The sequence below is a fragment of the Melospiza georgiana genome, chromosome 4 (assembly GCF_028018845.1).
Source record: "Melospiza georgiana isolate bMelGeo1 chromosome 4, bMelGeo1.pri, whole genome shotgun sequence".
Lineage (NCBI taxonomy): Eukaryota > Metazoa > Chordata > Aves > Passeriformes > Passerellidae > Melospiza > Melospiza georgiana.
This window is the reverse complement of record NC_080433.1, coordinates 68,268,779-68,287,187: the sequence shown is the minus strand read 5'-3', so window position 1 is coordinate 68,287,187 and position 18,409 is coordinate 68,268,779. Positions and strand designations below refer to the sequence as shown.

The following is an 18,409-nucleotide window of genomic DNA, read 5'->3' as shown; positions in this document are numbered from 1 at the left end:
TTTTACTAAACATTCGGAAGTCTGATACCACCTCTAGTGAACATGCTTATTAAGAACATGTCCTGTAATAAATCTATGAAGTTGCCCTGTGGTTTTATTTTTCTTTATTTAATATGTCACATCATTCAGGGCATGATTTGAGTATAGTAATGTTTAGGGCTAGAAACAGACTATAAAACCTCATTTATGTCAGTCTACCTTGCTGTTTTGCATATATATTAATATGATATTTGCATCTAAATAAATTCACTAATTCTTCCTGAAAGAATCCTTTGTTTACATGAGTGGTGTTGATGAAAATTGAATAAATGAAGTAAGGTCTACTTCAAAGAAAGCCTCTTTTCTTTGAATAGGAAAATTAATTCTAATAGTATAAGGATGATAATAGTATGCAGTGGTTAGAGATTAATGCAATGCACACTGTGCTCAAGAAATAAGAACAAAAAGGCAGAGGAGAGCCTGGAAGGGGTGGGAGCAAGGGTAATGGGCAATGCAGTGGTTGAATATCCAAGTCAAGGAAACTGGGTCTGAGCTGGGAAACCAAGGGGGAGAAGCCATGGTGAGGATAAAAACGTGGGAGAAGAGCCAAGAGAAAAACTGAGGATCTTGCACATCAGTGTTGCAGGGAGCTCCGGTCACTGCTACAGCCGGCACACGCTGTCCATGCTCACAGAGCAGCACCTCGGGGTGATCCTGGCTAAGTCAAACCCAGGGGCTGCAGAGGCACTGCAGCGACAGCACACACTGCAGGGATGTCTCTGGAGTGACTGTACAAAGCAAAGGGAATTGCTGGAAAACCATGGGAAACAAAAGAAGTTGTAAGGGTGTGGGAGACTGTGGCAAGGCAGGGAAGCTGAAGGCCCTTTCAGGGAGCTGGTGCAGGACATGGCTGTGGATGGGAGAAGGAGGCAGCAAAGGGATTGTCACAGCTGAGCAGCCACTGGGACATCTCAGCATCCTTTTACTCTGAATACAACAAATACCACAATTCTATTTTCTCCTTGTTCTGCAGAGTTCCTGTGAACTCAGGGACAGCAAACAGTAACATAAGGACTTACTGTTCTAACCAACATAAGTGTTGCTAAAATGTTGATCTGAGGTTAGGTTATGCTCCAAAACTGCAGAACTATAAAGCAGAGAAGGGTGAAAGAACAAAAATTTCTTTTGTCAGCTCTCCCACTAAAATCTCAGCGAACAGAATGTCTGAAGAAGGACTGTCAGGTCTGTATAGATGGATATCTACCAGCTTGTCTCTGCTTACCAAGGTATTTTCTTTTAGCAGGGAGAAATCCTGCTGCTTTGGCCATATTCTCCCTGACCATGTTGCCAGCTCTGACACTGACAGTTGTGTATTTCCGTTCAGCTTGCTTGTGCACAGCTGTCACCATCCTGGTCACTGCCATCAACATGACTCCCACTGCCCTCTCCCTTCCCTACCTCTTCTGGCTGCCCCAGGTTGCCTTTGGCTGTGGGGTGCTCACTCTGCAGTTATGCCTTGGAGAATTTAATCTGTTTCTCTTCTGGTTTTTGTCACTTTAAGCTGATTGCATATTCACTTTTCCACTCTTGACTCACATTCATCCAGCAAGCAGCCTGTGTGAGATACCCTCCCCATCCTCCTCAGTACATCCAAATGATGATCCTGCCAACACTTCTGTTCCAGGTCCCCACACACCAGTCACTGAAACACTGCCCTTCCACACTCCCATCACGGGTGCACAACCTCCTGTTAATTAACCTCCTCTTAATTTCTCCAAATGTTCTTCCTTCCCCACAGCAAAACACGTGGCTGGCCCAATCACTTGCCATCCAGATCACCATGATACTCCCTTCTCATTGCCAGCACTGTGTTACATATTTCTATTTCCTCCAAAGTACAGCCAACATCCTGACATTTTTTCACCTCTCTGAATCCTTTTTCTTACTTCCATTGAGCTACAACAAAAGGTAAAACTTGAATATTGAAGTTGAAAGTTGAAATCTTTTCCCCTCATTATCACAGAGCTACTACTGATACCTTATATGAATGACTCAGGTTATGCTCCTGAAATAATGTTCAACAGCTTTTTATTGCAAAAACCATATTGCAACTCATAGGAAAAAACCCCAACCTTGTAGTTCCAATGCCCCCAAGAGATGGGTTTTATGGGATTTTCTCTTGTGGGTTAATATCACAACACATTTCCCATTTAAAAATCTTTATTTTAAATAATTTGGCCCATGTTTCATTGTTTCTTTTCACATGGAAATATCACTGGAATTTTGCTGATATAAATGGAAATTCCTTTCTCTCATGTACCAAAAATGATGGATACCTTCTCTACTTCTCACTAAAAGAAGCAGGTTCAAAGCAAAGTACTGTTTGTAGACAACAGATGACAACAGGACATTTACTTTTTAGGTTATTCATTGAAAGAGTAAGCTGTGAAAACAATTAGATTTTTAAAGTTTGTGTAAGTCAAACATTTTGTTTAGCTATAAAAATGATCAAATGTTGGATATGACAGGCAAAATTTCAATGGCCTACTTTCACAAAAAGAGAAGGCATATTTTTTACATGCACATGTGTGAGCTGGATAGTAAACAAAGCTTTTGCTGCAGCCATATTGCTTAAAGTTAATACAGTGAGGGTTAAAACCCAGCTCGTGGCTCTGACAGAAAAGAAATGTTGGCTATTAAGGCTGATTTCAGGAATGTGTATAATGCTACTTAAAGTTTTGTATATTCCCCAACACTTAGCAGAGAGGAAAAGTGGGATTCCTGGATAGACAATGGGAAGTATGGAGCCAAAAAACTCAGTTTCAGGAATGTAAATAAGATCCTGGTTCAAGGTTTTCTACAGAATAGCTTTCATGAAGAGTAACACTGACATGCAGGTACAATGGAAAACCACACTTGCCAGATATTTTTAGAATTATGGTGACTCTTACCTCCCTGTTCACACAGCTGTTGTGCTAAGGCATCCTTGAATATAACTTGGCCCCTATGAGTAGCTGTAGCCCTGTGAACACAAAAAAGACAACAATAAATAATATAAACTTATTTATACATGTATATGTATATCTTTATGCATGACTAATCAAATCAGAAGTCCCATTCTGCTTTCTTTCTGTGTTCTTTTTTGTAGTCTTCTAAATTTATAGAATAATTTGCAGTGATTGTTTTGTGCATAGCAAAACAAAATTCCTAAACCAAAATGGTTTGGTTGGTAATAAAAATCACTGGCATGTAATGAAGAATGTCTTTGACATACATCTGTAGCTGCACAAAGAGTTTCTATATTTGAAGCCTCAAAAGTTTTTTCTAAAGAATAATTAATTCCCATTACTGACCCACAGCTAGAAGACGTAATGTACCACAAAACTTGTCATTGCTTCCTCATGATCAGGTAGAAACACAATGCAATGTGATTTGTTTTTCTCTTACAGAGCTCTCATGTTAGCAGCAATTGTTTTACTTTCTTCCCAGTTGCTCATTTAACCCCTCTTTTCCAAGTGCAATACTTCACAACATCAGTTTTATCTCAGAGATTTCCAAACCTCTCAGTGTTTGCAAGTGTTGAATCTGAAGTCTGATTTCTTTCAAGTTCCTCCAATATCTGTGTAGATTCATGCACACTCTTCATACGTGTTCTTTAGCCTTTCTCTAACTAATATTAATGGGCTCAGCACAGATCCATGTGAAGTTCTTGGAATGGCCTCTCAGTTGAACAGTAAGATGCTGAAAGCTCCTTTATGAGTGCAGTTTCTCAGCCAGCAGTGTGCCCTCTCTAATGGATCATGCCTAGCTGGCTTATGAAATGTCAGAAAAGACCAGAAAGGAATGGTGGGAAAATGAAAACCAAAATACATCCTATTTTACTTGGCTACTAGGCCAGTTATCCTGAAAAGGAAGAATAAAATTAACATATCTAATACTAAATTTTTCAGATACAGTGGATGCCCAGGGTGAACTCATCTTCGAACTGTCAGAATACAAATAGGAGTAAAGGAAAGCTTCTCTGGGATCTACTTTGCTTTCTGTACGTGTAGGAAAGCTCTGTTTACACCAATGTGTGTGTCCTGAAATGCAAACTATGCTGACCTGATGCTCCTAGGGCTTTTAGACACTCTTCCTCTGCCTGAGGAAGGAGAGCTGTGCTGGTTTTTTCCACCTTGGACTTTCAGAGGCAGATGTAAAGCTGGAGCCTTGCCTCACCTGGCAGTGCCAGTATTTTGGCCACAGTCCCAGGATCACATCACTAGAGAGGTTTTGGTTGCACTCCCTACCATGTCCCCTATTGCAGCTATTTTAGGATTTTCAGTACTTTCATAAAATACAGCAGAACTTCATGCTATAGTTCTACATTAGCATTTCTATATCTGCTGATAAGACCAGTGACCATGCTAAGTACAGAGTAAAATAAAAACAAATACACTGCTCCAGCACATAAAGGCAAGAGAGCTGATGCATTTCTCATTTAAATGAGAGCAAGTCTCATTTAAAACTATGAATTAAATAATTCATTTAAGCTCTGTTGTGACAAATAGGAATGAAACTATATGATCATCACATAGATTTCTGCAATTTACCACATAGGTGTACTCAGTCATGCAAGTCAGAATTGGACCAAACAATCTCCAAAATCAAACATGTGCCCAGATTTCTTTAGAAGGACCAGATATGGTGGCTTCCTCAGGCAGCTGAAATGGCAGGGCATCCCACAGCCAGCTTTGTGGCCAATGCAGCACCAAGAGACAGGTTTTTAGATGTGTTTCAGTGTGGAAATTTTATGTATTGAGTTCCCCGGCTCAACATACAAGAAAAAGGCACACCTAAGGCACAGAAGGTATTTTGTACAACAGTTTTATCCCCCAAGCTGTCAGGGTGGAAGAGAGGACTCTTTGCAGACAGTGGGAAAGAAAACTTATATTAGCAGTGGACCAGGACTTCAGAGATGCTGTTTATGCAACAGCCCAGGAAACAATTCAGAATGTACACAACAATGATGGCAACCAGGGCATTCCTTTATGAGGCAGAGAAGAGCAAACCCTTGGAACACAGACCTCATGCAGAGGAGAGCTCAAGCATGTGTCTGAATGCACACAAACACCAAGTAATACCAATAATACCAAACCCTGCGCTGTTCACTGGATCTCTGCGTGCGTGTGAGAAAAAGGGGATTTGGGCAGAGAGCCAGCACCCAGCTGAATGATCAGCATCTTTCTGTGCCTGTCATCCCTTGCTTGACAATGCAGACCAGGAGCCAAGTGCTGCTGTTCCATAGCAGGAGAGAGCTGCACCCTGGGGCCAGGGGAGCAGGGCAGGAGGGGCACTGCTTGCTGCAGCCCGTGCTCACGTCAGGCTTGTCTTGCCATGGGCATAAGTGCAGCTTCAGAGACTTGCTGAGGGTGCTGCTACTGCCACTTGACCAGTTTTATCTGCTCCTTTTTCTCTGGATTTGTGCTTTATTAATGGAGCAAATGAAAAAAAATGCAGCACAATTATGCAGGAACTGAGCTATTTCTAGAAAGAAGTTCAAAATATACCTTTTCTGTATCGAACTTTCTTTGTTGGTGATGTTCTTACCTGACAGGTGATGTTCACAAGACAGGATTGTGTATTTGGATTTTTTTTTTATAAAGACATTTAACATATCCAAACTCATTTCAATTCCTATATTCACACTCATATGAAGACTACATAATATAATTGTTCAACTCGTAACTCGGGTTTTGCTTTTGTGACATATATATGTCACTATATATATATATATATGTATATGTATATGTATATGTATATATATGCAGTTACTTAACTGAATGTTATGCTTTTTTGAAAAGTTTCTGTGTTGTCTTAACTCCCTAGTTAAATATTGCTTAGAGGAAGGGCACTTCCTAAATTCTATTTGGTTTTACTCCACACCAGTCTATAGTCCCACTCTGACATTGTCTGCTATTTATTCCCAGCTACAGGGCAAGTGACTAATCAGACCTAATGTGTCAGTCAGCCAAAAGGCAAGATGCATGTTCCATATGTCCCCAGAGAAAATTTCTAGTAGGAATTAATCTTTCCAAAGGGATGAGAATTACAAAAGAAATGGGAGAAATCCCATCCTGTTCCCAGAAGAGGTACATCCTGACATGGTAAGTGAGAGCTTTGAAAGAAAAACAACTTAGAGGTAATAAGGTTCCTCTTTATATTAACCTCACTCTTCCATTATATATTATATATATTCCAAATAGCCTAGATCTATTTGTGTGCCTGGGGCTGTGCAAGAGGGGAAGAACTGCTTACAGAGGAATAAAGAGTTCTCAACACAAAAAGACTACATCAGGTGCCAAGGTTCTCTGGCAGCTCAAGGCATTGCTAACCCCATACATCAATTACAGCAGCTTTTAAAAGAATTTTCCTCCCTAAACCACAACTATTTGAGTTAAAATCAGGTGCCAGTAAGGATGCTTGGTGCTTGTTCTGCCCTTACACAGATCTGCACCTTTCCCTGGTGAGGGAAGGCACTGGGACAAATTCATGTGAGAGGGAGTTTCAAAAAGGCTCGGGTGCCCTAGAGTAAAATACCTCATCTCATGGTGCACCAAAGAGGGTTTTCTGCAGGATCAAAGAAAAGGAGGTTATTTCTTACCTGCACTAGCAGAGTTTAACCTTGTGCCACCTACTAATGGTTAGTGGCTGCTTCTACTTGAGGAAATTCAGGGCAACATCCACAACACTGGCTCCAGGAAAATCAGAGTGACTGTAGGAAGCTGAAATTGGTCTTCCCCAGCCCCACAGTGATGCCCCTTGAAATCAGGTCTGTTGCCAGCACAGACTGTGTTGCTTCCCCACCACGGTGGGGGACACAGGTGATGCTAGGCAAGTTATGAGCTGGGCTGGAGCAGAAAATAATGCACATCCAATGATTGCTGTTGGCATTTTGTGTTGAAATATCTCATAATTCACGCTGGCCTTATTACATGGATTGCTAACATGCTCTTGCTAACAGGTTGCATTTTGGAGAGAGGGTTTAGGCTCAGGAGAGCACAGACAGGAGGCTAATGTGGGACTGACCCTCATGTGCTGCCTCTGCTGCCCTGCTCTGCCAGCCCCACCTGTGCAAAGGACACACAGCCACGTGCCCAGAGGTGGATAGCTGCCCTGCTTATGCAAATAAATGGGTTGATTTTTAATGCATTGTGAAATTTGCAGGATCATCTCTGTAGGGTTGTCTTGTTTAACCCACAATCTTTAAAAAATACATTCTCCTCCAATGCTGCCTAATTAAGGGATCTCTGAATAAAATAACTTGAAAGCATGATGGAGAAGAGGTCTTCAGGAACATGGGACTGTGTTGTGCACAGCCTTTCATGCTGGAAGTGTGAACCATTTTCTTCCAGTGCCCTGCCAAGGTGGTTTATTGACCATTTTCTGTGTGCTATGAGGTGAGGTCAGGCTGGGGTGCATTTTGTATTGTGTTTCCTACCAGGGCTGGAAGCTTCAGTGACAATTTCTTCAAGAGCAGCCAGACTGAATGTCAAACCTGACTGGGAGATGGTGCTGGGGCCAGGAGGGAAAATGCACAGAGCCCTCATGGCAGCTGATGCAAAGGCACTTGGATGGGAGGCTTCCATCCACTGGTTAAATGCCTCCAAGCTGTTATTTCAGTTTCCACTTGACATGCAAGTTCAGTCTAATTAAAGCAGCAGAAATGAGATCTCTGTGTTCTGAAATACACATTTTGACTCTGCTTTTCTCTCCCTGTCCCCAATGGTTCCCTCACTGATATGTTATAGAGGAAGTCATCTGTCCTGACCATATTCAGCTGAAATTGTCAGGGAAATTTGGCAAGTAAGATGCAATTACTGTTGTAGAGATTTGTTCAGGAGACTGGAATTGGCACACTTGCTCTGAAAACCTCAGTCAGAGGTGAAAATTCTTCGGGGGAAAGGACTAAAATGGTCAGCAAAAGCCAGGGTGTGTGCTAGAGGGCCAAGAACAAAAATTTCATTTGGGGCAACTGTCTGCTGAAGTTTGTGGTTTTTATTTATATAATTCATTCATTCATATGAATGAATTATATAAATAAAAAATTACAATTAATAACTTAGTTCATGGGTGAGCCTTCACATAGGGTGGAAGGCTCACCCATGCAAGAGGAACAAGGGCCACTTGGCTTTGTCTTTTGTCACTGAATTTATCTCTTGGGACGGCCCATGTGGGAAAAGGATGCAAACGTTGACTAAAGACTGATTTAATAAACATTTAAGAACTTTCTTTAAACAAGATTTGAATAAAAAAATCTCAAATAGAAAATAAATGAGGAGGGCCTACAGAAATTTTGTTCCAGTAGATACTGGGAAGGGAAAGATGGAGAGGGACTTCTTGCAAGGGATGTGGTGACAGGACAAGGGGGAGTGACTTCAGACTGAAAAGAGGGCAGGTTCAAAATAGATATTAGGAAAAAAAATCTTTACTGTTAGAGTGGTGAGGCACTGGAACAGGCAGGCCATTCTGTGATTCTATTCTAGATTTTATAATTATAATTAAAAATAATTATAGTTATTTTAGAAGATGAATGTAAGACTACAACACTGGAAACAGAGGGGTGCACAAGCACCTCCAGCCCCTACACATTACAATTTTTGAGAACCCTTTTTTGTTGTCCTGAAGAACACCAAACTTTTGTTTGGTTGCAAGGTGCATGTACAAAAGATGGAGACAACATAACAATGTATACACCTTAGAAAAGAGGTGAAAAAGTAAGACTTACCATTTTAAATTGTATATAAAACACTTTCATTGTCCTTTCTCTTCAATTTCAGAGAATAAAAAGATGTGGGGTTTTTAAAAATTCTGCCTTGTTTTATGTGACTGGAATGCTTAGAGGTTCTTGTTAACTGAAAGCAGATTAGGACAATACTTTCTTCCCAGCTACAGGAAATCCAACATTTCCATTAGTATTTTGCATTGTGTGATTATAAAGGAAAGCAAATTCTATTTTTTCTATACTTAAAATAAAGGGTTATTGCAGTGGCATCTGCCAAGCAGAGAGCTCATATAAATAATAGAACAAGCATCCATTGTCTCTCTACTGACACAGTGCCAGCAACTAGGTCCCTGTTTTCTACCTTTTTCAGTCTTTGGGAGAAGACTCTGTCCTTTTTTTAGGTTTTGTAATCTATTTTACTTTATAATTTAGTGAAACATCAGTTGGATGAATTTTAGATTTTTAATGCATTGAATATTTTTAACTATTTGAAATCTATATTTAACCCTAAGCTAATGAATATACTGCATTTTTTTTGTACAACAGATACTACTTTTCCTAAATTTTGCTTATGTAGTCTTTTGAAGCCTATATTCAATGAAGATGTTATTCAATCACCTAAATTATCCTTGAAGAAGAACAACATTTGTCTTTTCCGGTATGAAAAGAAGAAATGTTGCAGTTGCTGTGGATTTTAAAATTCTTGAAATCCCTAAATGAACACGGAGATGGTTTTAGACCTTTTAGACATCCTTGTGCACAAGGATGGAGCACAAGGAAGGATGGTCAGGGCTGGAGCACAGGGATGGATGGGCTGGGCTGGAGCACACCCCCTGTGAGGAGAAGCTGAGGGAGCAGGGCTCATTGAGCCCGCAGAAGAGGTGATTTTGGGGGTACATGGCAGCAGCCAGCAAAGGAACTCGTGCAGTTCCACTCCATCATGGTTGTATCTTAAAACCAGACTGGATTAAAGTCCTGAGCAACCTGGTCTGGCCCTCCTTCGAGCAGGATTTTGGACTGAAAGGGATCCTGAGATGCCTTCCAGCCTGCATTCAACTGCAGAACCGTCATTCTAATGTTCTGTGTATCTAGTAAAAGCAAAGAAATGAAACCAAGGTTTGCATCTAATCAGATTAAACATCACTTGAGAACTGATTTTCACAGAACAGAAGAATTAACCAGTTCATTATGTTGAACACTTTGCATGAATATTGATATTGATTCTCCCTAATCTTGGGGGATATCTCAGAGTGCCAAAGGTTTTACATGGTCCCAGAAAACCAGGAGTTTAGAGGTACTTGATGCTCTGGGGTTTTCTGATGTGGTACATTTTTAAATGAAAGCTTGTAATAAATATCATACTCAGCTAACACAGTGAAAACTTAAAAACATTTAAAATTAAAAATAAAAAAAAAGAAATAGCATATGAGATGCTGGGAAGAAAACAACATTAGTTTTAAAAGATCCTAAATAATGGGGAAAAGGATGATATTAATGCCATCTTTCCATTTCACTGCTCTCATGCCATCTGCACTCACTATCCATTTCCTAGTTAACGTTTCCCCAGTCTGCTCTATCCTGATTAGCTGCCCATGCTCCCAAAGGACATTCCCACTAGCTGTGGGTGTGCTGGACTACATAAAAATCTGGAACCTTATCCCCTGTATTTGCTTTATAACCCCTACAAAGCCAAATTGTTTCCCTTTCTTAAAAACAACTAATTTCAGCATTAATTACAGATATGTAACTGGTGCATCCACAGTGTGTGAGTCAGCTCACAAGGGAAGGATAAAACCTGCCTCTTTAGCCTAATGCTAGAAAATAATACAGCAAAAATCAAAATTTCCACAGACTGCACCCCACAGCACATGGGGCAGGTTTCCCTTCCTAAAGCTTCACCAAACTCTGAAATATTGCACTCCTTGTCTAATGTTTCTTTGCAGCCTTCTCACCAACCTAAATGTTTTCAGAGGACTGAAAAACAAATGAAACATGAACACAAGTCTTTCACAGACAGATCAAAATCAAACTAAGAGAGAACCTAATACAGTTGTTAGTGAAGAATTGTTATTCTTGCTGTGAATGTGGTGAACCTCTGAAAAAAAAAATGCAGGGTCACTAATCATACGAAGGACAGTTATTTCTCCTGCATGGTTTTTAATTTTCATCCAGATTTATGAGTTGGAAGAAAGTACAAATCCCTAAAGACCATACCAGCTTACAAACAGAAATAGGCAGGTGAAATATTGCCTTAGGACAATAATTAATTCCATCAGCCACCAGAAAAAAAAAAAAAAAGAAAAATCTGTGAAGTATCACAGAACTCCAGACAAAAGGAGCAGGTGGAATGGCATCATGTAGACAGCATAAACTGGAGAGACCATGGTGGGGAGCCCTGGCAGGAGCTGGCTGTGCTAGAGGAGGGTAGGAACTTATCTGGGGACCTTAGAGGTGTTGAAGGCAAGACTGAGGTGTAGTGTGAGGCCCTGGAAGTGCTGTGGTGTGGGTGCTATTGGGGTTTACAGTCCAAAGACAAAGGAAACTTGGATTCATGGATCCTGCTGCTCACAGTATAGTTTGGCCTTTCCTCAACACAGACTTTTTTCAGAGATGCCCATGAGAGGGCTGGTTTAGGGCTGGGATTAAGAGACAATCAGACACACAGGTGCCTAAATCACATCCAGCCTTTCCCACCCCAGCCAGAGAGATCGAATTTAAAATTTAATCTGTTCTCTGTGTCCTTCCACAACAAGTCCTGTCCTCCAGCCCTGCTTTCCAAACCAGTAACTTTTAGCAGCTCCTTGGGCTGAGCAGAGCCCCTGAGCTCCCCTTGCAGGGTGTTGCAATAGCTCAGCACCCCTTGGTGCTGCAGGTGGGAGCTCTGTGAGCCACAGCTGGGCTCAGGACCCACCCTCTGCCCCTGCTGCCACCTCCAGAATGGTTTCATTCAGCTGCTTCTGAGTTATTATCCGTCCAGGAAACCATGGCCTGCCCCTCACTGTCACTGCCCAGAGAGGATCATAAGAAAATCCAGTCTGGAAGGGACCTTGGGAGGTCTCCAGACCAACCCCCTGGCCAAAGCAGGGTCAACTACACTATAAAACACAATAAAACACAAACAGCTCTGCTATACCTTCTACCACATTGCCTGGCAGCACATCAAGGCTCACAGTTCTGGTATTTGTGAATGCTTTTGCATAATAAAGTAATAATAGGATTACCAAAAATAGCATTTGACAAAATCTGAGCTTCACCTTCAATTGGTCAGTCACTTGACACAGGCATTAATACACTGGACTTACAACTCATTTGGACAGCAGCCTCCCATATAATATACTGTTCCAAAATAATAAGTTTGAAACCATGTTTCTCACTAGGAAACAATCCATGATTTGTCTTACTCAGAAACAAATTACCTGCTAAGCTACACTGCTATAATATCTCCTTTAGATACGCTGTGGATAATAATTCTTTAAACCCATTATTTAAAAAGACATTGAAGTCTAAAACCTTTCTCTTAAAGTAATAATGAAGAGATTTATAACCCTGGCCTCGAAAGAAACCAGAGTAACAGAGAATCTAAGGAACAATGTAAGTACCTCCAGGATAGATGGTTGCTCTTGCTTTTTATTACTGACTAATTTTTCCTGAGCACAAATTTGTTTTCAGAAGACTCTGGCAGAATGAGCACAACACTAGAATGAATCTTTGTAGGGAAATATCCTGTTGATGCTCTGAGATTCTTTACCACCAACGCTGGATTCCCTCTGCCCCTGGTGAACAAAGAAATGGCCATACTGGGTGAAACACAACCAGACTTCAACTCTTCATTTATTTGCTAATGACAGTTTCCTATCAAAATTAATACACTGGGAATTCAGTTCAGTAAAGTTTCCAGGAAGGTGAACTTTTCAAATACACACAAATAATGATTGCTTTTTACATGAAATATTGCTTGGGAGCTCAAATTCCCCTGTCTGGAATCCCAAATTCCAAGTACTACAGATGAAGCCATTCATTGGAGACGTGCACATCTGCTGCTGTACACAACAGAGTGGTGCTGGAAATTAGAGAAATTCATCTGTAATTTGTGTAGCTAAGAAGTTTATGGTTGATTAATAAAACATCAAACTCAAGCTAACACTTAAGGATAAAAGAGGATCTCTTCTCACAACTGATATTCTAATGGGGTATTCAGTGTGATACGGTTTTTGAGATTTTGTGAAAATACTGCATCAAATAAACACAACCAAAAAAATATGGGTTTGCTCTTGCAAATCTCTCCTCTTCAACTTTGGGTACTAGGTCGACTGTTGCATTTAGTCCACTTCTCTCCACCCTTATGGAAGGGACACTTCCCATGAGCTGCCTGAGATAAATTCACAAGTGATAAATTGAACAGGTTTTATAAAACCTTGGTTTTCTGAGAATTCTCTTTGTCAAAATTATCCAAAGTATTGGCTCCAGACAGAGTCCCCTGGAATGGGAAGCAGTGACATCCCATGTGTGACATAAATCTTCCCAGGGCAGTCCAAGTAAAACTGACCAGACCAAGGATAGATTCATATCAGATTTCATGAAAAGTTACATAAAGGTACTACAAGTGCGATTAGCAATTTTCTGTTTTGAATGATCATCAGGAATCTGCTGATCTCAGGGAAAAATAAATCCCACATCTGCACAGAGAATGGCTGAAACGTTGAAAAATTACAATGGAAACACAATACAACATAAGCTAGAAGGCACCTTGTTGCTGTGAATGGGATGGATGTGGCAGTGAGTCAAAAGAATTGAAGCAAGACCCCTCAGAGGGATGGAACAACTGTTTGCTGGTAAAGGTGTGTGGATGACAGAGATATAATTATAAAATCAGGAGAAAATAAGATATATTTGAGAACAGCATCCAAAACAATGCTGTAAAAATAGCAGCACTAATTATGCTGTACCACTTGTTTGGCACATGCTTAGAAAACAGGCAGACTTCATCCACTGGCAAGGATAACTCTATGTTATTCCTGCACAAAGACTGTTAAAAACAGTATATTGCAAATAACAAATAAAATATCTTAAAATACAGCTAGTGATTTTTAGCTTCCAGGTGCATCCATCTCTGAGGATCCCTCAATCAAAGAGATCACAGTAACTCTGGATTCCTTGCATAATATTGCTGCCCTTTTAAAAAAAATTATACATTTTTAAAATTTTATTGACCTGAGGCCAATCCCTTGCATTTAAACTAAAGACTTTTGTTTATGTATTAATAATACCCAGTGGAGACATGTGAACATGTACCTTTTAGCTTAAGAATTTCAAATGGTCTATTTACTTCTATCTTTCAATATGTATTCCATTTCACCATTGTTCTGACTGCATTATTGAGTTAATGATTCCTAAACTAAGAGCTACAGGAAACATTATAAATATTTTAGATACTTTTAATAAACCAAAACAGGAGTATTTTCTGAGGTTCCATTCACAAATCTTTTGATCTGTGCTTACCACAAAAATTTACATATTGCCTTGGTACAGGGAAATACCTTCCTTTTTTGCAGCTGTCAGTAGTGTGGAAAATTGTTCTTCAATACTTCTCATGCTGACACTTGGTCTTTGAGGAGTTTATTATAGGAAAACAATAAAGAACTTTGCCCTGTTGGTTTTAGGAAGCAAGAATGAAACTGCTTTTTTTTTGTTTCCAGGCTATTTCATCTGCTTCATTATGCGCAACAAAATACATTAAATTTCAGAAAATCTTTGCTTTTCAAATGCTAAGATTTGTCCTATTATGGGATTTAAATGAACCACACCTACATTTCTTAATAGTCTCTAAAATAGTATGCATGGTTTGAAAAAACATTTTTTACCAATTAACGCTTCCAAAACTTGTATCAAAATAAATTTTATAAAGCCGTTTTAATTTCTGGGGACATACGTGAAAAGAATCCTGTTTAAAGCCTTGCATTCCTGAACTCAGGAATCCATGTCTGCATTCCTGGTGTCAGGGTATGCTGAATGATGCTGCTTCATGACTTCATGACAAGTATGGGTTTATTTGGTACTGGTTCAGCTTTGTGTATTTTCCTGTGTCCCTCCATGCAGCAGGAGTGTGTGCACCGTCATTCCACAGCTGCAGGAAGGAGAAGTGATTTCTAACCCACAGAAAGCTCATCACAAGCAGCAACACTGGTACCATCTTTCTCTTGGTCTCCCAACTCCATCCCCTCCCAGCTGAGGAGGAGTTTGCTAAAACAGCAAGGGGCTCAGCTGGGGCTTCTTGCCAAGCCTGAGCTTCCTCAAATTCTTCATTTGTATACAATAATCCTTCCCACTATGGTCCTCTATATTCAGGCATCCAAGATAATATTATTAAAGACACCTAAGTTGTTGTCAACTTTCATTGGTATGGACCTACGAGTTCAGAAATAATTAATGCAAGGAGAAAGAGGGATGGACAAGCAGCGTTTCCCCTCCAGACATACATCCTATGCTACATTAAATTGAATTTCCCTGCATGTTTTGTCTTTCTGTTCTTAACTGACACAGGCACCTTTTAATGCTGGTGACAGAAGATTTTAATATTAGTGACTGTTTGGAAACTGGACAGCTGCCCAGGAAATGGGTCTGTACTGTGTCACCATGTACAGCAGTCACTCATTTTAGAACAGTATCTAAGTTTTGTTTCCAAATTGAATAAAATTATCCATTACAAGTGTCCTATTCCAACTTAATTTTAAGTGAAAATTTAAAAAAAATACCAACAATCTCTTCCAGCTTTGTGTAAAAAACTTCATCATATATTTAAATTGATTTTTTTCTCTTGTTCTAACAAATGCTAGAAAATATTAATGAAAGTGCACACAGGATATGGCATGAAAGCTGGGACCAAAAGGCCCTGTAGTCTGATTTCTCTCCTTCTCCAGAGATATGTTATTTGTTCTACTGTCCTTTGTTTCCACTGAGAACAAATGTTTAAAATAGTGAACAAAAAGAATTCCTTTATTTTCACAAAACATTTTTTTCTGTGTGTAATGTGTAAACATTAGTATTCTCCCATGAATGTAATTCCTTCCAGCCATTTCAAATACATGAAGACTATTTTGTTAACTCCAAGAAGTATCAAAGAGAAACTTTTTTTTTTAATAGGTTTAATGTCCTGCTTCCTGCAGCAAAGTGATGAGGAAACTTCTAGCAAATGACAACCCTGGCTCCTGCATAATTAACACTTCCAATAAATTGCATCCTAAGCTTCTTGCTTCAATATTGCCATTATATATGAATGATACTGTCTTGTTCATATGCACTTGGAGTAATAGTGAGGTGAAAGTGCATTTTCAAGTGAGTGCCAATCCTAAATTTAGGCTTCTTAATTTTTTACAAAAGCCAAAGGGAAAATAAATATTTTCATAAAATTTGTAAAAAAGTAACCAGATACTAGTTAAATATTCTGACAGGTTTTTCAATGCTCTGGATTTTAATGTACTAATTCAAGAGAAAAGAGTTAAGAAAAGAAAGAGTAAAATAAAAGTTTATTTATATTTCTGCTTAGGAGTAAAAATAACAGAACAGTTAGAACTACTACAAAATATTGGATTTTTAAAGTGTAATTTACATCGTTAACAATTGTATTTATTGCAGAGAATAGGCAAGATTTGTCTTTAAATTTATAGATTCCCTTAACAATAGTTTTAAGTATATACATGTAAATATATTCCTTTTTGGCTTGTGGTAAAAATAATGATAGCATTTGCACCCAAATATATAAAGCCAGAAATGCTATTCACTTGACAAACTGCACTGTATTGCTATCTATTATTCTCATGGAGAGCATAAGGGTGTATAGAGAGGGTCTGAAATGCAATCAGAAGAGGTATTGTAAAGCATATTTTTGACACCATCTAGCCCAGCCTACACTTAAATGAGAGGTTGGTGCCTCTTATGAATTAAACATAATTCTTGATTTATGTTCTGTTACCCTTGTATCAAAACCCATAGTTCCAGAGCAATGTCACTGTGAATTCATTTAATGATATTGATGATACACCTAATGCAGAGAATACAGAGTAACAAGCAGTGCAGAGTGTGGCTTTATAAATCACTCCTACAGAGCATTAGGCAATAAATAACAAGCCATTAATTCACTCTAAATTATGCTAAAACATGAAAACTACTTGTGCAGCAAATTATAAATACCTGCCATTTCTAATAAAAATGTGAAACTTCTGACCAAGAAATTTTATCAAATCACTACACACATATGAGACTTCAAATTGAGTGGGTTTGGATAGACCTCTTTTCTTTAAAACAAGGCACAGATTGCAAAAACAACAACACAGCAGTTCAGTCACCCTCAAGGTAGTTCAAGACCCCAATGTCTCAAACCACTTCAGCACCTGCATTTCACTGGTGTGATTCTCAAATTCCTGACTGCACAGACACCTCTCCCAACAAATCCTGGTGCTGCTGCAGCTCCTCAGCACCTGGGAGTCCTTGCACTGTGAGTTACCAGCTCCGTATCACAGGGGAAGCTCTCATGTCCTATGTGTACACCAAAACTCACACTACCCACCCAACACCATCCTCTGCATGGGACTTAAAACAGCATAGTTTGGTCTAAATGAGATTAGGAAACATGTTCCTTGAGAAAATTGAAATTGGAGGGCAATGAATTATTGATTTACACATCATCTGATGCTGATGACTGTTAAGAGTTGTTATGGTTGAGAGTCTTTGGCAGAGAAAGCAGATAATTTATTTCTTATGGTCTACTTTGTAGCGTTTGAGGAAATTATATTTCAAGTGTTGGCTTTTCTGCAATTACTCAGCATGAGCTGAGTATCTTTTTGTCTGTATCTAAGAAATGGTAAAGCAACCTCCAATTATATTTACTGGTTAAAAGCTTTTGAATCCTTTAGAGACCCAAATTCCTATGGTCTACAATTCATGAGGTAACAACTGTAGAGCTGGATTACGACCCTCTTGTCATGAGCAATGTCATGAATGTAACAGCCATAAATGAAGCAGTTTGATTCCCTGGGAATCATCTCTCTCCCTCCTTGTTGGATCTGTACCCCTTGGTACAAGGGACACAATGAGAAAAAAGTAATTGTGCTAGAAAGAGTAAGACTGCAAACCTAAGGAATCTGATTAATGGACCATGCACTCACCGTGCTGACTGAAGCCCAAATCTTTCAGGATACTTAGCCTGGCTAAGTCAAAAAGCAGGGGAAAAAAGCAGGCTCACAATTTCTATGCTACTGAACTTAGGGTGGCTGTTTTATTCCTCCATTAATCTATTAACAAAAAAGGCAAATTCTCCTATGAAAAATGACAGTGAGAAAGCTGAAGGCTGAGTGCAGGAGATGGATACTGTCCCCGTTTCATATAAATGAAGATAAAACCTTTTCATGCTCCCTTTTTACCTTAGCTACCCAACAGTGTTTAAGTAAAAGAAATAAAACTGCTTGAATTATTACGACAATGTCAAGCCTTGGTTTGGATTTCCCCAAACTTTTGGCTCCTCTACCTCTGCTCTTCTCCCCATGAAACAGTAATCTCCAGTACTGAGTCACCTCCTAACCTGACATTTTGATAGTGGAAATCTGAGGATTGCCACAGGCACAGACATGTCACTAAAACTGAACAAAACAGCTCTATATGAATAACAAAGCT

The 18,409-nt window shown here is 39.5% G+C and overlaps 1 protein-coding gene across 2 annotated transcripts in view; it reads right to left on the bottom strand.

The window, feature by feature from the left end:
- The window catches only part of RELN (reelin), a 283,413-nt gene that overhangs the window by 169,039 nt on the left and 95,965 nt on the right, over positions 1 to 18,409 (bottom strand). For both annotated transcript variants that reach the window (XM_058023699.1, XM_058023698.1), the window contains exon 4: positions 2,931 to 3,001. In XM_058023699.1, the coding sequence (XP_057879682.1) occupies positions 2,931 to 3,001 (71 nt within the window). The remainder of the gene's footprint in view (positions 1 to 2,930; positions 3,002 to 18,409) is intronic.